The sequence below is a fragment of the Ascaphus truei genome, chromosome 13 (genome assembly GCF_040206685.1).
Source record: "Ascaphus truei isolate aAscTru1 chromosome 13, aAscTru1.hap1, whole genome shotgun sequence".
Lineage (NCBI taxonomy): Eukaryota > Metazoa > Chordata > Amphibia > Anura > Ascaphidae > Ascaphus > Ascaphus truei.
In genome coordinates, this window is record NC_134495.1 from 15283637 (window position 1) to 15306940 (window position 23304).

Genomic DNA, 23304 nt, shown 5'->3' on the forward strand with positions numbered 1-23304 from the left:
ACCCTGGGATCTGTGGCTGTGTAAATGTGTATACATTTTTGGAAAATCTACACTTTTTTTTTTTACCTTTTATATATATGTGATTTTACATCTTTTGGCACCTATATTGCCTACCGAGCTCTTCAGTGGCCTGGAGAATGGGGAGCAATGGTTGTTGGTTACAGCAGTGCTTTTCAGCAGCTTTGATTATTCTGGTAAAAGTAGGGTGAGTCGAAGGTGGGGGAAACCCATTGACATATTGACATATGTAAACAGAAACAGGTATAACCACATATAAACAGTTGAACAATGTTTTTTGTTTGTTTTATAAAAGGTATTGCTTTTCAAGTCAGTTCATGGGAGGAGTCCATTTATTCAGCAACAAGCCATGGTGGTCACATCAGCAAAGGTTGGGTTACCAACATCTGATGGGTATCCTGCAGGGCCTGACGCAATGACGTTTGGGGCTTTGGAACTGATAAGCCATCTCCCTCCATTTGTGAGGGTGCGCGGTATGTCTGTCAGCGTGTCTCCTCCCTGAGGCTCGGCGCCACTCCGGTGTCCAGGGTCTGCTTCGGTTTTGGGGTCTGTAGGCTTTGTGGTAGGGCAATCCCCAGGTTCTCAAGGAAGGGATTTGTCTTTTTGACCGACTCAAGAATGAAGGTGCATCCCTCATGGCTCTCTAGGTTCTTACATGGAAATCCCCATTGATACCGGACCTCCTACTCCCTTAGAATCTCAGTCACCGGCATCCAGGGCGTCAAGGGGCTTAACCTGGAAAACCTTGGAGGTTCATATTCTCTTAGGCTTCCCTTGTTTTTAAGAAGTGTAGTCTGAGAACCAGATCCCGGGCCTCATCACTTGTTGGTGGTTTGGCACGGAGGGCTCTTTGGCACCGGGCCACGAGGAGTAATTCTTGGGGGAGATCCAGGAGAAGAGTGCGTCCAGGTCCACGATGGTCTCTGCTATCTTCCTGATTTGGAGGTTGTTTCTCCTCCTTGTCTGGTTGTCAGTCTCTTCTTGCCTTGAAGTCATTTTGGCATTTTGGGCCTGGAGGGCCTGTACCTTCACGTCTGTTGACTGCAGGGCCACAGCCATAACATCCGTCTCCTCCTCCTGTCTGACCCCAGTGAGAGCCGTTTATATCTCCGCCTGGAACATGCTTTCTATATTATTGAATAGATCCTCGATATCCTTCTTGGTCGAGTAGTGCGAGCCCTCTTCCTGCACCGACTCGGTGTCTGAAAGGCCGTGCATTAGGTAGCCACCATCTTGGGAAGCAGACGAAAACTCCTTTCTCAAAGACTCGTTGAACCCCTCATTGGGGGTATTTGAGGGCCTTCGGGACGCATTCCCCAGGTCTGGATCATGATTTTTTGGATCGATCACACGATCCTAGATGGGTATATTAGCAACGCCCCGCCCGCCTAGGTCCTGAGCCCTTCTCTCAAACGTCCATTCCATTTGATGCCATGCATGCAGTGGAGCACGTAATTCATTGGGCTTTATGACAGCTAGTAGCAGCGGTCTTAGTTTATTTCAGCTATAATTAGCACTCGACATACGGGATAATGCTCATTTATTCCCAATCACGTTGTTCACTCGAGATAACAACATGTCAGTCAATGCTTTCTACAGCATGTTTGTAATACAACGGAGGAGTTACGCGTTAAAATCTACCAGCGTACTCGCTGCTGCAAACGTGACACTAAAACATAGAAACTGGGTCAGATAATAACTACTTGGCCCAGTCCAGCCTCCTCTTTTCCACCTGCTTTGAAGCCTCTGAATCACATTTAATGCCTGGCTTTTTATTTTTGGGGGTGTACAAACGTATGCCAGTGTTACCTGTTTCTTCCTATTTATACATGTAGTAAATGACTAGTAAGTATTCACAAAGAAATCTGCGTTGGGTGTTTACTTGTGTTCTGTGATACAATTCCGTTCGTTGATTTGTAACTTCCCGTTCTATGCATGTTGCTGGCTCCTCTGGCAGCAAAGAGGTTAACCCTAATGATACCCGTTATACACACATATAATCCCCTTTTTTATTGACTTGCAACTGATGTTGGTGATAGTTTTTTGTCAGGAGCAGCAGAGGATTATGCTCCTTATCTTATGAATCCTGATGTGGCTAACCGGGCCGTTTTCAGCTGAAAATCTCCATTGCAGTCAATGGGGCGTTTCGGCTATATACCGCCAGAATGACCACTTCGGACTCTATGAAATGACTCCCAATAACATCTGAATCTGTGTGTGGAGGGTTCTCGGCAGTACAAAGGGATGGTCATCTTTTTTGATACCTCTTGGTTCAGGTAAAATTTTGGGGGCGGGAGGATTGCATTTACTTTTTCTCTTTGTGTCCATCAGTGTATGTACCCAATATGTACTAAGTATCTGAGTCAGTCTGCTCAGTGTCCATCAGTGTATGTACAGTACGTACTAAGTATCCAAGACATGCCGATCAGTATAAGTGTATGTATTTATGAATGCATGAAATGATGAGTATGTATTCACGGGTGAATGAATGTCTGAGCCCGTATATGCCTGTTTATGCACGATAACAATGTTGCACTTTAATGCATAGCCCCCCCAAGTGTGAATACAGGCCTGGGGAGTTCTACAGGGACGTGCAGACCAAAGGGAAGGCTACAGAAAGTTATATATAATTTCCTCTACTGCTTGGCATGTGCTGCCTAATCTCTCAGGACTGAAGGGGGTTAACGGGATTCATCTCTCCTGTCGCCTTTCTAAGATCTGAAAGAATTTATAATCCCCCAAAATCCGTCCTCACGCCACACGGTCCCTGCAAGATAACGTAGAAAATAACTAAAGACTGCAACGTTAGGGTTTGTTTTCTGCCATCTTGCATGGAGATAATATTGTAATGTGAATACTTAGCATACATTACAGCTGATCAGCACAGCGTGAGGGAGAGTGGTATTGTAAGCAATCTGACCCGGACATTTTTCAGCTCCTTACCTCCTAGTTAGGGGAGTTATTCTTAGCAACTTGGAAAAGTCCTGTTAATATAAAGCTCATTAGCTGCTCTTGTATTTATGTATTGGCAGCTAATGGGAGCATATTAGCATATCCGCCGAAGACCTAGCCGACAATGTTGATGCTTTTCCCATGTTTAATGGTTGCGATATTTTAGAGTGTAGAAATGTCAAACTACACAAGGAATACAGCAGTTACATTTATGTTCAGAAAACCTGACACAAATTGTATTAATGTGCTGTTATTTCAGGGTGCTTCTGCACTGCTGGGGCAGACAGACATTGGCTCCTTGTTTGTTTGATAAATGGAACGAGGAGTTGTACACAAAGCAGATTACAAGCCCCAAGTTAAAGGAGAAGAAATGCACAAGAAACTTTCTAATGATTTTGTAATTGCTTCTTTCATAGCTGGCTGCGATATCATCTCGGTTTCATTGCCTTCTAAAGCCGACGTTGTATATAAATTATACAAAACATTTTTTTTTTCCAAACTCACTGGGCCATCTCTGAGAAGACAGTGACAAAGTATTTAATAAGTGTTGGCAGTTCATTGCACGGCCCTAATGAGATGTGCGCTCAAAGTCGTCAGGTTGGACGGCTCTTCTAATAAAGTTCAGACTTAACCCTGGTTTCTAAACTATGAAAGCTGCCGTTCCACTTAGCAGCAGCAGCAGCATCAACATGTAACTCCAAGCTCCGCCACTTTCTGTTCCAAAGCTGATGCAGCTCAACCCCGCGATCCGTTACAACGCGAATCCGCTTATAACGCGATGCAAGCGCGGCTCCCAATTTTCGTACAGGCATACCCGGCATTAACGTACGCAATGGGACCGGAGCATATATGTAAAGCGAAAATGTACTTAAAGTGAAGCACTACCTTTTCCCACTTATCGATGCGTGTACTGTACTGCAATCGTTATATACGTGCATAACTGATGTAAATAACGCATTTGTAACAGGCTCTACAGTCTCCCCGCTTGCGCACAGCTTCGGTACAGGTAGGGAGCCGGTATTGCTGTTCAGGACGTGATGACAGGCGCATGCGTGAGCTGCCGTTTGCCTATTGGGCGATATGTACTTACTCGCGAGTGTACTTAAAGTGAGTGTACTTAAAGCGGGGTATGCCTGTATATATGAATACTTTACAACACGATTATTGGTGTCTTAAATACTTTATTGTACAATGCATACAATTGTACATTATTTCTAACGTGATCCGCTTATAACGCGATGTGATTCTTTGGACCCCAAGCACAGCGTTATAAGGAGGTTGATCTGTATTAAGGGGTTCATTCTATACAGACTGAAGAGGAAGGTTTGGGATGAAAATCCCCATTGGCTACAATATACAAAAAAGACTAAGGATGTCTGCAACAATCTATATAGGGGGAAAAAAATACTGTTCCCAAGCGGTCACAACAAGTACTAACAGCGCCCGATGTTGCTTAACTTCGGTGATCAGACGAGATCCGGTGTGTTCAGTATGATGTGGCTCTCGTACCGCGACATCATCACCCGCAATCCAACGCCATCCTCCTTGAAGACCAGCATCAGGTTAAAAAAAATCTTCTTTCTTTTATCTTCTATCACCGTCTTCTATCTTCATCTGTAATTATTTTCTACTTTTCTTTAATGTTCTTTTTTCATCTGTCAATCCAAAGTGCCCCATGTTAAATCCCTTACGGATGTTGTCTCAACTTCTTGAAGTAAAATGAGACGGAACAGGCCTTATATAGGGCCTATGACGTCACAATTTAGGGTCAGATGTTACAGCTCCAATCCGATTGGACGCTGTATCATGTGCCCCCGCCTTTTTTTTTTTTTTTTTAATGATGTCATCTCCAAGGGAGGTACGTCACATCCTTAAAACCACATGGCTATATCACATGGTATTACTGCCAATGTAATTGAAGACAATCCCATTGGTTGCTGTACCATGTGATAGCTTACGTCAGTTCAAATGGATATGAAATCATCCCTTAATGGATTGGTTAAAGTTTTTAATTAATTATTTGTTTTGTTGGCTACTGGTTTAAATTAATTATTTGTTTTGTTGGCCAATGGTTTTATTTATTTGATTGGTTGGATGGGTGTTTATTTAGTTGTATTCTTATGTTTTGGAATAACATAATTGTAATTCTTTTGCTGTTTTAGTGATAGATCAATGTAATTGATGTGTAGTTGAGGCCTTTTAGTTCTTTTATTGTTGGGGTGTTTAGGTGCTTGTGTATTTCTTTGATTATTGTGTATTTTTGGCCTTAATTATTTTTATTAGGTTGACCATTGAGTGATATAGTGGCTTATCATGCCCATATTATATGAAATGATATACCACTGTGCCAATCAATGGGTACAGGGTGGGTATCATAGTCCCAGGGTTGGTGGTTAGGCCTTCCAGTTGGGTAGTGGGTGAGGGTGGATTAACCCCTTAATTACTATAGCAGTTATTAACCGCTAAGGTGATTAATGGGTTAGGGGCCATTAAATTGTATTTTGTTTTGTATTCTTGCTGGCATCGGACTACATGGACCTGCAGTATGCCGACGAGGATGCCCTTCATGATGGCAGGGGTAAGTTGAACGTTTTATTTACTTTATTAATGCTGACTGGCTAATGTTTGATTTTATAATGGGCAAATGCACTATTATCCATATCTGGATATTAGTAATTTTTCCCATTACTGTACTGCATGTGTTTTTGGGTTTAATCATGGCCTTAGAAGACATTGTGGGGACCCCGCCTCGTACCGACCTATATCATTTTTAAACCAAGATTTCAAATATAATAGATTTTTAATCGGTCCCCAATGAGTAAAAAATCACTTTAAGATTGTTTAAATCCTTCCAAGGAAGCCAATTACATGACTCTATTTTGCTGTCTGTGCAGGAATGACCTTTAAATACATCTTATGGCATTTACAGTTATTTTTAAAAATGTATTATTGCTCTGAATTCAGATTGATTTCAGCATTAATGTTTAAAAAAATCACAGAATGTGAACAGTAAAAAGCAATGTTGATCCTTCTACTGAAAAAGGTGCCAGCAACACATCTCAACTCATGAAAAGTGTATATATATATATATATATATATATATATATATATATATATATATATATATATATATATATATATATATATATATACATATATATATATATATAATACAATACCAACAATAGGTAATAAGGCAACAGCACTCAGCAATTTAAAAATAAAGAAATATATTGTAAAACAGATATACTTGCACAAGATAATTAATCTGCATCGTCACAGCATCACACGCGGAACAAGAGACGGTCCTGTCGGCGAACATTTCCCTGACTCTGGCCATAAGATGAACGAATTGAAGGTGGCCATACTCAAAAGGTAATCTTAGAACACCGAAAGAGAGACGGTTGCATGAATACAAATGTATGCAATTGTTTGGGACCAGGGTTGCGGTGCCCTGTATCTATAACTAGCTGAGAGACCCGGCGTTGCCCGGGATGTAATGTTCCCGTTCCTCTCTCTCCTCCCCCCTCTCTCTGTTTGTCCCCCATTCACATCAATCCAGTCCCCCCCCTCCCTCCCTCCTTTACAGCTTCATGTAGCGTGTGTGCGTCAGTCACTGTGTGTTTGCTCGCGCGTCAGTGAGTCTGAGGCAGAAACACAAACACACACAGACTGACTGACGCACACACAGTCAGTGTGTGCCTCAGTCAGTGTGTGCGTGCGTCAGTCAGGCTTTGTGTGCGCGTCAGTCAGTGTGTGCGTGCGTGCGGCAGTCAGTCAGTGTGTGCGCGCGGGGCGTCAAAGGCAGGGGGGGGCGTCAAAGGGAGGGGGGGGCGTCAAAGGGAGGGGGGGGGCGTCAAAGGGAGGGGGGGGGCGTCAAAGGGAGGGGGGGGGCGTCAAAGGGAGGGGGGGGGCGTCAAAGGGAGGGGGGGCGTCAAAGGGAGGGGGGGGCGTCAAAGGGAGGGGGGGGGCGTCAAAGGGAGGGGGGGGGCGTCAAAGGGAGGGGGGGGCGTCAAAGGGAGGGGGGGGCGTCAAAGGGAGGGGGGGGGCGTCAAAGGGAGGGGGGGGGCGTCAAAGGGAGGGGGGGCGTCAAAGGGAGGGGGGGGGCGTCAAAGGGAGGGGGGGGGCGTCAAAGGGAGGGGGGGGGCGTCAAAGGGAGGGGGGGGGGCGTCAAAGGGAGGGGGGGGCGTCAAAGGGAGGGGGGGGCGTCAAAGGGAGGGGGGGGCGTCAAAGGGAGGGGGGGGGGCGTCAAAGGGAGGGGGGGGGGCGTCAAAGGGAGGGGGGGGGCGTCAAAGGGAGGGGGGGGGCGTCAAAGGGAGGGGGGGGCCCTCAAAGGCATGGATTCCTCCCCCTGCATTTCCTGCAGTGGACAGGAGGGGGGGGGCAGTGGACAGGAGGGGGGGGGGGCAGTGGACAGGAGGGGGGGGGGCAGTGGACAGGAGGGGGGGGGCAGTGGACAGGAGGGGGGGGCAGTGGACAGGAGGGGGGGGCAGTGGACAGGAGCGAGGGGGCAGTGGACAGGAGGGAGGGGGCAGTGGACAGGAGGGGGGGGCAGTGGACAGGAGGGGGGGGGCAGTGGACAGGAGGGGGGGGGGCAGTGGACAGGAGGGGGGGGGGCAGTGGACAGGAGGGGGGGGGCAGTGGACAGGAGGGGGGGGGGGCAGTGGACAGGAGGGGGGGGCAGTGGACAGGAGGGGGGGGGCAGTGGACAGGAGGGGGGGGCAGTGGACAGGAGGGGGGGGGCAGTGGACAGGAGGGAGGGGGCAGTGGACAGGAGGGGGGGGGCAGTGGACAGGAGGGGGGGCAGTGGACAGGAGGGGGGGCAGTGGACAGGAGGGGGGGGGCAGTGGACAGGAGGGGGGGCAGTGGACAGGAGGGGGGGGCAGTGGACAGGAGGGGGGGGGCAGTGGACAGGAGGGGGGGGCAGTGGACAGGAGGGGGGACAGGAGGGGGGACGCAGTGGACAGGAGGGGGGGGCAGTGGACAGGAGGGGGGGGCAGTGGACAGGAGGGGGGGGCAGTGGACAGGAGGGGGGGGCAGTGGATAGGAGGGGGGGGCAGTGGACAGTGACACACACACACACACACACACACACACCTCAGTTGATGCGCCCTTTCTCAGTTCCGTTTGGCGCCGGAGGTGGGGAGCGACACCTACCTGTACTTCCGGGCGCTGCCACCGTCTGACTCGGCGCCGCGAGGGAAGAAGGGGGTCCGCCATCTTACGCGCCGCGTGGCAGCTGCGGGAAGCGAGGTGATTTGGAGCGGGGAGGGGGGAGAGGTGATTTGGAGCGGGGAGAGGTGATTTGGAGCGGGGAGAGGTGATTTGGAGCGGGGAGAGGTGATTTGGAGCGGTGAGGGGGGAGAGGTGATGCCGCTGGGGAGGGGGAGAGGTGATGCCGCTGTGGAGGGGGAAGAGGTGATGCCGCTGGGGAGGGGGAAGAGGTGATGCCGCTGGGGAGGGGGAAGAGGTGATGCCGCTGGGGAGGGGGAAGAGGTGATGCCGCTGGGGAGGGGGAAGAGGTGATGCCGCTGGGGAGGGGGAAGAGGTGATGCCGCTGGGGAGGGGGAAGAGGTGATGCCGCTGGGGAGGGGGAAGAGGTGATGCCGCTGGGGAGGGGGAAGAGGTGATGCCGCTGGGGAGGGGGAAGAGGTGATGCCGCTGGGGAGGGGGAAGAGGTGATGCCGCTGGGGAGGGGGAAGAGGTGATGCCGCTGGGGAGGGGGAAAAGGTGATTTGGAGAGGGGAGAGAGGTGTGTGTGTGTGTGTGTGTGTGTGTGTGTGTGTGTGTGTGTGTGTGTGTGTGTGTGTGTGTGTGTGTTTTATTTATTTTTTTGGACCTTTGGCCCGTCACTCCGCCTCAGGCCAATGAGAGGTGTGGGGGGCGGGCCAAGGGGGTGGTGTGAGTGTGTGAGGCCAATGAGAGGTGTGCGGGGGCGGGCGGGCCAAGGGACCAATGAGATTGCCGCTAGGGACACCGGACATCCAGCAGGCATGCATGCAGGCAGGCAGGCAAACATACAGTGCTTTCACTAATATAGTATAAGATATACACTTTTGGAATACAAATATATGTGTGCTGTCTCCTTATTACTGGACCTACATTTGGTAAATATTTCTATCTTATGCATATGGGACAAGCATCAGGATTACGTGGAGTATATGGAAGTGCCAACAGTTATTTTTTTGACTATATATTTATAGTTCCATATACTGTACTCCACGTAATCCCGATGCTTGTCCCATATGCATAAGATAGAAATATTTACCAAATGTAGGTCCAGTAATAAGGAGACAGCACACAGATATTTGTATTCCAAAAGTGTATATTATAGATACAGGGCACCGCAACCCTGGTCCCAAACAGTTGCATACATTTGTATTCATGCAACCGTCTCTCTTTCGGTGTTCTAAGATTACCTTTGAGTATGGCCACCTTCAATTCGTTCATCTTATGGCCAGAGTCAGGGAAATGTGCGCCGACAGGACCGTCTCTTGTTCCGCGTGTGATGCCGGTTAATTCTCTTGTGCAAGTACTGTATATCTGTTTTACAATATATTTCTTTATTTTGAATTGCTGAGTGCTGTTGCCTTATTACCTATTGTTGGTATTGTATTCTGTATATATGCAAGTTTTATTCCTGCAATATGTATATGTATGTATGTATATAAATATATATATATATATATGACCATGCAGCAAGCTTAAGCCTATAGGGAACCATGTTAAAAATGGTTTTTGAAGCAAAAAGTGGCAATGCGTGCTCATTTGCATGTCATTTCCCAGAATCCCTTGCTGCAGTGGAAGTGCTGGGTGATAATGGTGAAGGGCGGGGTTGCAGACCTGCCTTAGACATGCAGATGAGCATACAGTTATATTTGCATATTTGCATATATATATATACATATATATATATACATATATATATATATATATACACACATATATATATATATACATATATATATATACATATATATATATATATATATACACATATATATATATATACACATATACATATTGCAGGAATAAAACTTACATTCTAATTCTTGTCATTCCTAGCTCCAGCCCCATCTAATATTCACCTCTCTTTTGACCCCAGTGCTCCATTAGCCAAGAGCGTTGGCACGTTCCCACGCCAAGGATAGAAAACAAGAGGTTATTCTCTGGACCTTTAATGTCATGGAACGGTGATCATGTCCCCAGCTGTTTCCATAGCAAATGGTTTTGATAAATAAAAGATGTTTCATCAGCAAGTTTGAAGCCTCTGGGGACAGACCTGAAGTGAGAGAACTTGTTGAGAAGAAAAGAAGCTAGTTAAAAAAAAAAAAAAAAAACGCACAAAAAAAAATTGTATAACTCTTGACAAGAAGTCACAGAGCATAGAGGACGATGACAGAAAGAACATTGTAACGAGGACAATGATACGTTTCTGGAGGAGGAGAATCCTTCCAGCATGTTAAGCGTCTGAGTCTTTCAGTGAGTGTCACGTATTGGTTGCGAGTCTGGTGCATTTTTAATATCAGTGGTCAAACAGATTTCAAAAGTGTCACTCTGCCGGAATCTGTACTTTTCCATTTTAAAATGTCATGCGTTTAGTCCATAATAACCCCTAGAATCTGTCGTAATTGGTGCCCCACCCATAAGGCAACTTGCGGGTCCTGGAAGATACCTTACACCTGCCCTTCTTGGAAGAGGGGTTTGGGGGGAGGAGAGAGGGTCATATAAATATTTACAGTTTATGCTCATGTAAATGTATTTTTTTTACCCATATGCTACATTGTGACTTTGTCTTGGTTGGATATTTTTTACATGGTAAATGTTAGCAAATTGCTAGAGTTCTCGGCTCTGAGTTTCCTATGGTAGGTCAAGCCGGCCATTGTTTTCCGACCCAGACTTGAAAGCATAAATAAAAGCGCTGTATGAATTCAAGAAACCATCTGCCACGCTTGTGCGAGCCCACAGACAAGAGCTGACCCCGGCACTGAGGTGGGAAGGACAGTGCCACACACCCACAGTAGCGAAGGCGGGCCCAGTAGGTGGTTTGTAGCGTTGCTGGGTCTGGGTATGAAGAAAAAGGGTTAATCCAATACTCGCCGGGTTCCAAGGGTAGGAGAGGTACACGTCGTCGTTATCCGTAAGCCAGGGGTCAAGAGCCAGAGAGAATCCAAATGCAAACCAGATCGGTACACGAGAGGTTAATCCATAAGCCAGGGGTCGAGAGCCAGAGAGAATCCAAATGCAAAGCCAGGTCAGTACACGAGAGGTTAATCCGTAAGCCAGGGGTCGGGAGCCAGAGAGAATCCAAATGCAAAGCCAGGTCGGTACACAAGAGGTAACTGGAGAAATCAAAGCAAGACTGAGCTGGACAAGCCAGGCACACACAAGGCTACACAAAGTTTATGTTCAGCAAGGTATGCCAGGAAGAGGCAGTCTTATATAGGAGACAGGAACCAGTATGGGAGGGAGCGGAGGCGGGGCCTCCGCTGATGCCAAGGATAGGCTGCAGGAGACAAGGGCTCATAGCTAAAGTTGGCACGTAGCTGGGGCACGTTGCGCGGCGTCATGCGCATGCACCGCGCACAGCGGAGGTGCGGCGCGTCCCGAGGGGGCGGAGCTGTGCTCAGTGACCGTGCATAGAATGAGCGGGTGCGCGCGCGCGCGCGCTCTGCAACAGGAACGGTGATGCGCACATCAGCGGGGGGCGAATCTTCGGCAGCTGCCGCTGAAGTACTATAGGTAAGCGAGGATTCCTCACACCATCCACACTTCAACATTACAATCATACTTATGTCGCCCTCTTTCCCCCACCCTCTGGGGAGATGGTGTTGCTACTGGTGTATTCTGTGGTTGGTGGGCATACCTGAGTGGTAAACAGGCGGCAAGAGATCTCCGCGATGTTGTGGGGAGGACATCAGCACAGGCTCACCAGTCCAAGAGGATCTTGAGGCTTTCAGGATGAACCTCATGGACACTTCTTCTTGTGGTCAAGTCAACCATAACTCCAGATAGGGTGTAACTGGGTTTATTGGTACATGCATGATGATATAACAGGTCACAGTCCCTGATGCAGCACCCAGACATTAGGTCTTGACTATCCCTCTCTTGGTATATACCTTACCCCCTAATTGGGCAAGGCCTCAGCCTGTTCCCTCTGGGGAGAGGCTATCTTCTATGTCTGCGCACACTGAAGTCTATCCCAAAACAACTACTCCCACAAACCCTACTCTACACTATAGAGGAGAACCCCCTCCTTCCCCGGGGAGTGACTAGTAAGCCCGTCTACACACTGTCATAGACCCCCCTTATCATAGCAGACTAACCCTGAACTTTACTGAACATCACACTGAACAATAGAACATACCCACCATAGTCTACTGCTATCACTGCCCACTTACTAAAGGGGACTTACAGTGTTATAAGGGCAGGAAATCAGTAGTCCCAGGGGACTGGGCTACACTTATAAAAGTGAAATGTATTCTTCTATTTCTTAGTTATGCAGGTTATTTGTAATAATAATGGATGGTCAGCACACGATCATGCAAAATCAAGCACGGGTAAAGTCTTTTCTGCAGGCACTTGTGCAGGGAGTGGGAGTTAGCGGCATTACTGCGTCAAAAAGAGACACAGGGAATCCTTCTATGTAGTCTAAACTGTTTTTGGCTGAAAATCCCCATTGAATGAATTGGGGATTTTCAGTCGAAAATGTCCAGAACAGCCACTTAATAATATATAGAGTAAGGCCCACCGTTCTGGCCGGTAGGAACAGCCCCTTTGTTGCTGCCCATGTAACAAGTAGAAAGAACAGAGATGGGATTAAAAAAAATGAGCAAAGACACGTAAACCTTAAATCCTTATGCTCTTCTCTCAGTGTTTTGCTTTCTTAAATTCTTGTCTCGGATTGCATTCCCCTTGACGCCCACTGCAAACCTTAATCTGAACGTACACCTCTCGGTATCTCAGGAGCATGCTCTCCACCAGCGATGAGAGGTCAATATTTATAGTGTTTAATACCTATCACAAACTGCCACAAAGCCATGTGTGTATAACTTTAAAATCAATGCGTGTATTACCTCCATAACTACACTAATGCCTGTTCGATCCGCGGAGAGCCTTAAAAGGTTTAGCATGAGGAAAAAAATGACCTATATAAAACGCAGAATAAAATGTACATTATGCTCGCTTGCAAATGCACAATCCGCTACTGTACGTACAGTAGCACAGAGACACTCGTTTGGATGTACTGAGCTTGTAGCCAATCACACCCCGCACTCTCTCTTTAAGTGTTCCCAAGGCTAAGTAGATAAGCCACCTTTCTAGAACAGAAATATTACTAGCTGGACCGCTCTCTCTCGAGGCGTGTAGCACATATTTAGATGATTGTTTTGAGTCTTGCCTCATACCATTAGGCTTTAAGCTTTGGGGGTATTGTCATGTTTAATCCCCATAGCCCTCTATTGTATACCGTATGTCATGATTCATCGCAGGAATTTCATATAGTCTGTATCATACAGAAAATGCAGCGTCCTGGGCAGATGGTACTATACATAACAAATAATAATCGCATTTCTGTCTTTCTTTTTAGATTATGTTTCACATGCTGCAGTCACACAAAGAAGCAGGAAGTGGGATTTCAATTTAACCCAGCAGTTAAAGCCAGACTTGATGATGTACCTACCCCTCCTTAATTCAAAATCATATCAATGTGTTTGGGGTTATTGCTCTGTCACCATCTTACCGTGTCCACTCAACATTGTCTGCCCTTCATCAAGCAACCAAATACGTGTGTGCATGAGAGACATTTCCTGACAAAGCGGACGTGAGAATTTGTGCTGCGCTGATAAATACTGTATCACCCCGCTCCTCTCCTGATAAATACTGTATCACCCCGCTCCTCTCCTGATAAAAACCGTATCACCCCGCTCCTCTCCTGATAAATACTGTATCACCCCGCTACTCTCCTGATAAATACTGTATCACCCCGCTCCTCTCCTGATAAATACTGTATCGCCCCGCTCCTCTCCTGATAAATACTGTATCACCCGCTCCTCTCCTGATAAATACTGTATCACCCGCTCCTCTCCTGATAAATACTGTATCACCCGCTCCTCTCCTGATAAATACTGTATCACCCGCTCCTCTCCTGATAAATACTGTAACACCCGCTCCTCTCCTGATAAATACTGTATCACCCGCTCATCTCCTGATAAATACTGTATCACCCCGCTCCTCTCCTGATAAATACCGTATCACCCGCTACTCTCCTGATAAATACTGTATCACCCGCTCCTCTCCTGATAAATACTGTATCACCCGCTCCTCTCCTGATAAATACTGTATCACCCCGCTCCTCTCCTGATAAATACCGTATCACCCCGCTCCTCTCCTGATAAATACTGTATCACCCGCTCCTCTCCTGATAAATACCGTATCACCCGCTCCTCTCCTGATAAATACTGTATTACCCCGCTCCTCCCCTGTGCTGATACAGTATTTATCAGGAGAGGAGCGGGCAGTACTGTATCACCCGCTCCTCTCCTGATAAATACTGTATCACCCGCTCCTCTCCTGTGCTGATAAATACTGTATCACCCCGCTCCTCTCCTGATAAATACCGTATCACCCGCTCCTCTCCTGATAAATACTGTATCATCCCGCTCCTCTCCTGATAAATACTGTATCACCCGCTCCTCTCCTGATAAATACCGTATCACCCGCTCCTCTCCTGATAAATACTGTATCACCCCGCTCCTCTCCTGATAAATACTGTATCACCTGCTCTTCTCCTCTCCTGATAAATACTGTATCACCCGCTCCTCTCCTGATAAATACTGTATCACCCGCTCTTCTCCTGATAAATACTGTATCACCCGCTCCTCTCCTGATAAATACCGTATCACCCGCTCCTCTCCTGATAAATACTGTATCACCCCGCTCCTCTCCTGATAAATACTGTATCACCCGCTCCTCTCCTGATAAATACTGTATCACCTGCTCTTCTCCTCTCCTGATAAATACTGTATCACCCCGCTCCTCTCCTGATAAATACTGTATCACCCCGCTCCTCTCCTGATAAATACTGTATCACCCCGCTCCTCTCCTGATAAATACTGTATCACCGCTCCTCTCCTGATAAATACTGTATCACCCGCTCCTCTCCTGATAAATACTGTATCATCCCGCTCCTCTCCTGATAAATACTGTATCACCCCGCTCCTCTCCTGATAAATACTGTATCACCCCGCTCCTCTCCTGATAAATACTGTATCACCCGCTCCTCTCCTGATAAATACTGTATCACCCCACTCCTCTCCTGATAAATACTGTATCACCCCGCTCCTCTCCTGATAAATCCTGTATCACCCCGCTCCTCTCCTGTAAAATACTGTATCGCCCCGCTCCTCTCCTGATAAATACTGTATCACCCACTCCTCTCCTGATAAATACTGTATCGCCCCGCTCCTCTCCTGATAAATACTGTATCACCCGCTCCTCTCTTGTGCTGATACAGTATTTATCAGCACAAGAGAGGAGCGGGTGATACAGTATTTATCACCCGCTCCTCTCCTGATAAATACTGTATCACCCCGCTCCTCTCCTGATAAATACTGTATCACCCGCTCCTCTCCTGATAAATACTGTATCACCCGCTCCTCTCCTGATAAATACTGTATCACCCGCTCCTCTCCTGATAAATACTGTATCACCCGCTCCTCTCCTGATAAATACTGTATCACCCGCTCCTCTCCTGATAAATACCGTATCACCCGCTCCTCTCCTGATAAATACTGTATCACCCGCTCCTCTCCTGATAAATACTGTATCACCCCGCTCCTCTCCTGATAAATACTGTATCACCCGCTCCTCTCCTGATAAATACTGTATCACCCCGCTCCTCTCCTGATAAATACTGTATCACCCACTCCTCTCCTGATAAATACCGCATCACCCCGCTCCTCTCCTGATAAATACTGTATCACCCGCTCCTCTCCTGATAAATACTGTATCACCCCGCTCCTCTCCTGATAAATACTGTATTACCCCGCTCCTCTCCTGATAAATACTGTATCACCCGCTCCTCTCCTGATAAATACTGTATCACCCGCTCCTCTCCTGATAAATACTGTATCACCCGCTCCTCTCCTGATAAATACTGTATCACCCCGCTCCTCTCCTGATAAATACTGTATCACCCACTCCTCTCCTGATAAATACCGTATCACCCCGCTCCTCTCCTGATAAATACTGTATCACCCGCTCCTCTCCTGATAAATACTGTATCACCCCGCTCCTCTCCTGATAAATACTGTATTACCCCGCTCCTCTCCTGAAAAATACTGTATCACCCGCTCCTCTCCTGATAAATACTGTATCACCCGCTCCTCTCCTGATAAATACTGTATCACCCGCTCCTCTCCTGATAAATACTGTATCACCCCGCTCCTCTCCTGATAAATACTGTATCACCCGCTCCTCTCCTGATAAATACCGTATCACCCGCTCCTCTCCTGATAAATACCGTATCACCCGCTCCTCTCCTGATAAATACTGTATCACCCACTCCTCTCCTGATAAATACCGTATCACCCGCTCCTCTCCTGATAAATACTGTATCCTACCGCTCCTTTCCTGATAAATACTGTATCACCCGCTCCTCTCCTGATAAATACTGTATCACCCGCTCCTCTCCTGATAAATACTGTATCACCCCGCTCCTGATAAATACTGTATTACCTCGCTCCTCTCCTGATAAATACCGTATCACCCGCTCCTCTCCTCTCCTGATAAATACTGTATCACCCGCTCCTCTCCTGATAAATACTGTATCACCCGCTCCTCTCCTGATAAATACTGTATCACCACGCTCCTCTCCTGATAAATACTGTATCACCCCGCTCCTCTCCTGATAAATACTGTATCAGCCCGCTCCTCTCCTGATAAATACCGTATCACCGCTCCTCTCCTGTGCTAATCACTAGTTCCCAGGATAAGGAGAGGAGTGGGACAGAACTCACCAGCGTGCCGGGGGAGCAGGGAGAAGCTCCTACTCATGACTGCAATGCCCCTTCTGTTTGTGCACTATATATGTATGTATGTCTGTGTATATATATATATCTATATCCAGTGGTTGACAAATCACCAAAAAATCTACTCGCCACACAAAAAAATCTACTCGCCACCTAGTACCAAACGTGTGCTGCTTGGGCCAATATTTACTCGCCCGGGGGTTAAATCCACTCGCCCGGGGCGAGCAAATGTATAGGTTTGTCGAACACTGTCTATATCTATATAGATATAGATATATATATATACACACATACGTGGGTACCCTTGAGGTATATCATGTTGCCCACCAGTCATAACTTTCTCTGTATGAATTTGAAGCACTTACTTGAAGGCGTTGGCATCTCTGTGAACCTTGCAGTTGTCTGCGCTTATTCGGGAGATAATTCTGGTTACTGCAATAAGGATACCAATATTGACCTAGTTACACAAATAAAGAGACAGAGGTTAAGTGCCTCGTTAAGCCATCAAGAACATTTTTATACTGGACAGACACTGGCACTAAATACACATGGTATAATATACACTTTCTTCTTCTCTTTAATAACATGTATCTTATATAGCTCTGAATATATAACGCTGCACCTAGAATTTTTCTAAGCACACTCCATGCCCATTAGAACTTGCAATCTGATTTTTGGGTAAGTGCGGCAAAGGGGGGACAATGTGATTTTCCCACGGTCACAAGCAATAATTTTTTTGCAAATCTGCTTATCCCACTTCAAAGGCCAGAATTTTATCACTAGGCTACCTTTTCTAATAAATCCTAAAGTGTACAATGTAACTTTACAGATGTACAGTAGCAAGACTTGCTGTTCTCGGGGCCGCAATGGCGTGTGGCCGCTGGACCGCACTGCAGCCATGCGCTGACCGCACTGTGATCACGGCCCCCAAAAATACCAAGCGGCCCAGGAGAATTAACTCTGCGGGGGTCCCTACTATTGAATGTGCCCTTTATTGGATTTATCTGCTGGTGCCCCTGTGGATGAGGAGGGCGGCTTTCATCCCGGCAGGGGTAAGTACTATTTTTTATTTGTTTAGGGTGTTCATTGATTGCCAATGTGGCAATCTAGGCCCCCGTCGAGGGCTTAGGTAGCCACAGTGACAATGAATGGGTTAAAAGGTGAGTGTTTGATTATGTTCTTATTTTATTGTAATGTCAATTTTGTTACATTTTTTTTAATGCTTTTCAATGGCTAATAGGATTATTGCCCATTACTGTATGTGGAGGGGAGCGTACTTGTTGGGGGTAGAGTGGGGGTCGGTGATGGGAGTAGTTGCCCCGGGGTGGGTGGTTAGACCTCCCGGGGGATGGGGGGTGCCTGGAGGGGTCAACCCCTTCACTACCTTAACATTTAGCCAATAAAGGGGCGTAAGTCATTTATTTTAATACTTTAGTGACAATCAATGTTTAAAAAAAAAAAAATCAGTGTATGCTTAATGTGGTGCTATTTTTTATTTAAACATGTTTTTAGTTTTTGGTTAATTTCCCAAATCACTATTAGCCACATTTGGCTAACAGGGATATTGGTCACTATTTTAGAAGGGGAGAGGGGGTAGGTTGGTTGGGTGGGTTAGGGTGGATGAATGGGGTACTCGCCCTGGGGAGGGTGGTTAGGCCCCCAGGAGGGTGGTGGGAGGGGATTACTCCTTCATTAACTTAGCGGTTAGCCACTAAGGTAATGAAGGGGGGTAAGTAATATTTTACTGTTGATGACTGAATGGGCTCTACGTCACAATAGGGAATACTGTAGGACCATATTTGGCCTCACGGCTTTTGATGCCGCAGATGGACCGCAGATTTCAGCATGTTGGTCTGCGGCACCGAAAAAATTGAGTCGTACATGTGCACAATATGTATGGGGTGCGCATGTAACATTTTGGCCACTAATGATGGTCAAAATGTGTTTTGTGGACATGCCTAAAAGGATCCCTCAGCAAGACATCTGCCTCTATCAACATGGCTGCCGAGGCAGGAAGTCAACCTCATTCTGGATCTATTGCCTGCACCTGCCTGCTCCCTTTATAAGGCTTCATTCCCCTCTCTTCCTTGCCTGTGCCATGTTCTGTTTACCTTTACTCCTGCTGGAAGCCGTGTCCTGCCAGCCTTGTTCCTTGCCTGTTGCCGAACTACCAAGCCTTGAAGATTCTGCCTTCTCCAGCCCTGACCTCAGAACAGTGACCCCTATTACTTTGCCTTCTCCAGCCCTGACCTCAGAACAGTGACCACGATTATCCAGCCTTCTCCTGCCCGGACCTTGGACCCAGACCTCACTATTCTACTCTTCAGGATTCGGATCCCAGGTACGGTTGGGTCTCTAATCTCCACCTCTGCCTAGCGGGTCTGTCTCCCCGACAGCACACAGCGATGTACACGACGGTAACAATGGCATTGAAACCGGTTTCATCGCCAAAAGGGTTAATTGGTTGGGTTCATACTTAGTATAGCTTTATAATTTAGCATGGTAATTTGCATGTGGAAACCCTGATTTTCAAATGGCTCTTTAACAAAAGCATTTGCCTCGTTGTACTCTGCGTTGTGAACACCTTCATTGTTTCCGAGTACAGGATTTCAATAACTTGTTAAAACCAGCGGCTCAAAGATGAAGAGTGAACTGAAAAGAAACCATTAGCGGAACGCCAAGAGATCTGCTGCTTTTTTGTTATTTAGTGTCACTTTCAGCCTAGATAACCTTGAAAGGGAACTTCATCAGAGCCTCAGATATCTTCAAAACATCTCCATTCTGGGAGATACAAAGCTAGTCACTCTCTTCCCCGACTGCCTTTGAGTCGGAGGTGAACAAAAGAAACATTTGTGTCGTCAAGGAATGCTGTCAAAAATAAAAAATAAACAACTTTGCTAAATCCCTGACTCTTCACAGAAATAAAGCTGCTGAAGCCAGAAGCGGAAAGATTACAAGATATATTGTATGGGTCACATTAAAGATGCAGGCCTCTGTGGTGCGTTATCGCTTCTCCGTCATAAACAACCACAATGCGTTGGAAGGTTACAGGTAAAAAAAGGAAAGGAGAACCGTTTAAGGTAAAAAATGCCAGCTGTTGTAACAGGCCGAAGGAGAAGCTTAGTGGTAAGAACGCTGTTGTTGATGCAGCTGAACCTGGCTTAGATCCCTCTGTCAGCTGTGCTGGTGACCTTGAGCCACATATCTACTAAGCCAGGGGTACGCAACGTGGGGGGGGACGCTAGATTTTCTGGGCGGCTGTTACAGAGGCCCCGCGCTTCCCTGAAGGCAATTTAAAATAAATGCCTGGGATCGCGTGAGGCCTCTGTAACTTCTTAACTTACCTTGGTTCCGAAGACGCATCTCCATGGCAACTGGCGTCAAATGACGCAGCGGGCAACGTGACGTCACACGACCCCGCGACGTCATTTGACGCCGGAGCCGTGCAGGGGGCGCGAGCCGGAGGGGAGAGGAGAAAGGGTGGCGCATGGCGGTAAGTTTGCGCACGCCTGTACTAACCAGTGCTAAGCCAGAACGCACCTTATGTTCACCTGAGAATTTACATGCACTAATACAAGGGGGGTGCTGTAAGTTGCTCCATAATGTGGGGTACAGACACTCACTTGCTTCAAGATGCGCAGGCTTAAGTTGAATGCAACGCAATCTAGTTTCTTTCATATGGTATGATGCAAATTTCTTAGGAGCAGAGGTTAATGCCATGTTAAAGCCCCTGCTGCCAGATAGGGGTTTATTGACCCAAATGGGAGCTACACATGGAAATGTTGATACATCTCACTATAAAAGTCCTTCCCTAAGCACCTCTCAGTGGATCACGATGAGTGCTAACTGTGCTAACTTGATTCGCTGATACAATTTGCTTTGATGTAATGATGCAGCTGCACGTAACCCAGATTGTATAGTGAATAAAAGAGGGGCGAAAATGCCTAACCTTCCAAAGTGTAACAACTGCCATACCTCAAGAACAACCCAGTGAGGTCCAAAAAACTTGTACACGGTTAACATTTGTTGGTCCATTACTACCTATTCTTTCCTTCTTCTGCATTAACAAGGGACCAATATGGCTAAAATCCTTTTTTTATTTTGTCTTCCAAAGTGTAACAAAGATCAAACCCGTATATGTATGCACAAGAGACTCCGACAGTATAAGACTGTAAATAGCTGGATCAGAAACACAAATGGATTCATATCAAACAATTAATGAATACTTCACGAATTGGAAAACACCAAACAAAACGTCCCCCCTGCTAACGAATAGCAAATGAACTTCAATTTGTTGGAGGACATTACCCCAAATAAAACACCGCTGCTGTGCCCAACTCACGGTGTCACCTGTCTCGTAAGTGAGAAAACGCGCTGATTCCTTGGGCCATGAAAGTGATTTAGCAACAATTGTGTGTAATGTAATGTGCAGGCAGAATTAAACTGCGGTAATGCATTCGTGTATCAGTAACTGAATCTCTACACTCGTCTACAAAGATTAAGTACATGCTCAGAGTGTAATGCAGCACGGGAAGCGAAATGGATGGAATAACTACTCTCAGAAAAAAACATATGTTGGAGAAAACAAAGTCGGTGGGGAAAAAAACTCTGGAATAACTATGGGGCACCAGTATTGCTGGTTTTATTAACCCCTTCTCGGCTGCAAGGCCCCTTCCAGCAGCAAAGCCTCTAATGCATCATATAACAGGGGTTCCCAACGCCAGTCCTCAAGAAATCCCAACAGGTCAGGTCAATCAAAATGACTGAGCCACTGATTGAGCCACCTGTGCTGAAGCAGGGATATCCTGAAAACCTGAGCTGTTGGGGGTTTCTTGAGGACAGGATTTCAGAACTCCTGCTATAGCGGAAGCCAGTCTGTAAGCAAAGTGATGTACAATATACCACGTCCAGTTCTACAGTATGTATTACAATCATTGTTACTCTATGAAGCTATTAGTTACCGCGATGCTCAACTCAACAGGATGATACTGGCACCGAGATCCCACCCCGAAGAGCTTACTATCTAACGCCGCTTTCTGGAACTGAAGTGACTTGCCCAAAGTCAATCATAAAGGGTACTAGGTCTCCCACATTACGGATTAGTCCACTAAGCCATTCCTTGTGGTGTGTCTTGCTCCGTGCAGCGGACCGTGCATTTCGTGTGCCACCGGCAGCGAAAGTGTTAAGAAACGCAAGATACAAATGCTTCTCTTCCTGTGAATTCAGTAGCAGAATTTCTTTGGGACACAGATCCCACAAATACAGCAAACTGGGGTTCTTCCCTACAAGTCCAAGGCAAGATTAAAGGTGCTGCCCAGTACAATAGCCCATGGAGTACTTGCTGCGTGTCAGTGCAGTAGTCAGCTCGTCCTGCCACGCCTCGGCCTCTCTGCCCCCGGTACCCCGTTCGTGGCTATAAGCAGTGTTCGACGAATCACCCAAAAATCTACTCGCCCAACCAAAAAATCTACTCGCCACCTAGTACCACACGTGTGCTGCTTGGGCCAATAGGAGCTCGCCACGATGTTAAATCCACTCGCCCGGGGCGTGCAAATGTATAGGTTTGTCGAACACTGGCTATAAGTCTTTGGAAGCTTTCATCACATATTTACCAGATAAGTTCATTCTGTGCTGCTGCCATTTGCGTGCCTTGTACATAGCTTTAATTGCATTCACTTACCGGATATGATATAATAAAACCGGACGTTCTTCTGTACAACCTCTGCGTCCTATTTTTTTCTTTTGTGCCCTATATTACAGGGGTGTGCGCAAACTGGGGGGTGCGGCGCTTGAGGCCCTGCGCTCTTTCCCAGAATGATTACATTAAATGCCGGGGGAGCGCGTAAGGCCTCTGTACGCTCATTACCGTGTCTCCGGCAGCTTCTGGCGATGCGTTGCCATGGCAATGCAGCATCAAATGACGTCACATGCTGCCGGGACATCAGAAAACGTCATAGAAAATGTAAAGGGGGGTGGGATAGCAGACAGAGGGGCGCAGACAAAAATGTTTGCGCACCCCCGCTATAGAATTTTGTTACTTTTTATATAGTGCCTTTCTCATTTTACATTGCTCATTTTGTAAATGTAGAGATTCTCTCCGACTGTGGCTATTCCAAAACACTGTTCACTAGATAGCACTGTTGTTCACTGTGTAAACCAGTGTCCATTAGAGAAGGTTGGGGTTCCTAAAATGTATCTGATCTCAGACACGCTATTAGAGAGGGTTGGGGTTCCTTGCAATGCAACTGATCTCAGGCGCTCTATTAGAGAGGGTTGGGGTTCCTGACAATGCATCTGATCTCAG

The 23304-nt window shown here is 46.8% G+C and overlaps 1 protein-coding gene across 1 annotated transcript in view; it reads right to left on the minus strand.

Moving 5' to 3' along the window:
* The window catches only part of ADGRD1 (adhesion G protein-coupled receptor D1), a 212413-nt gene that overhangs the window by 18607 nt on the left and 170502 nt on the right, over window positions 1-23304 (minus strand). Inside the window, exon 20 of the mRNA XM_075569233.1 lies at window positions 17366-17457. Coding sequence (XP_075425348.1) covers window positions 17366-17457 — 92 coding nt within the window. The remainder of the gene's footprint in view (window positions 1-17365; window positions 17458-23304) is intronic.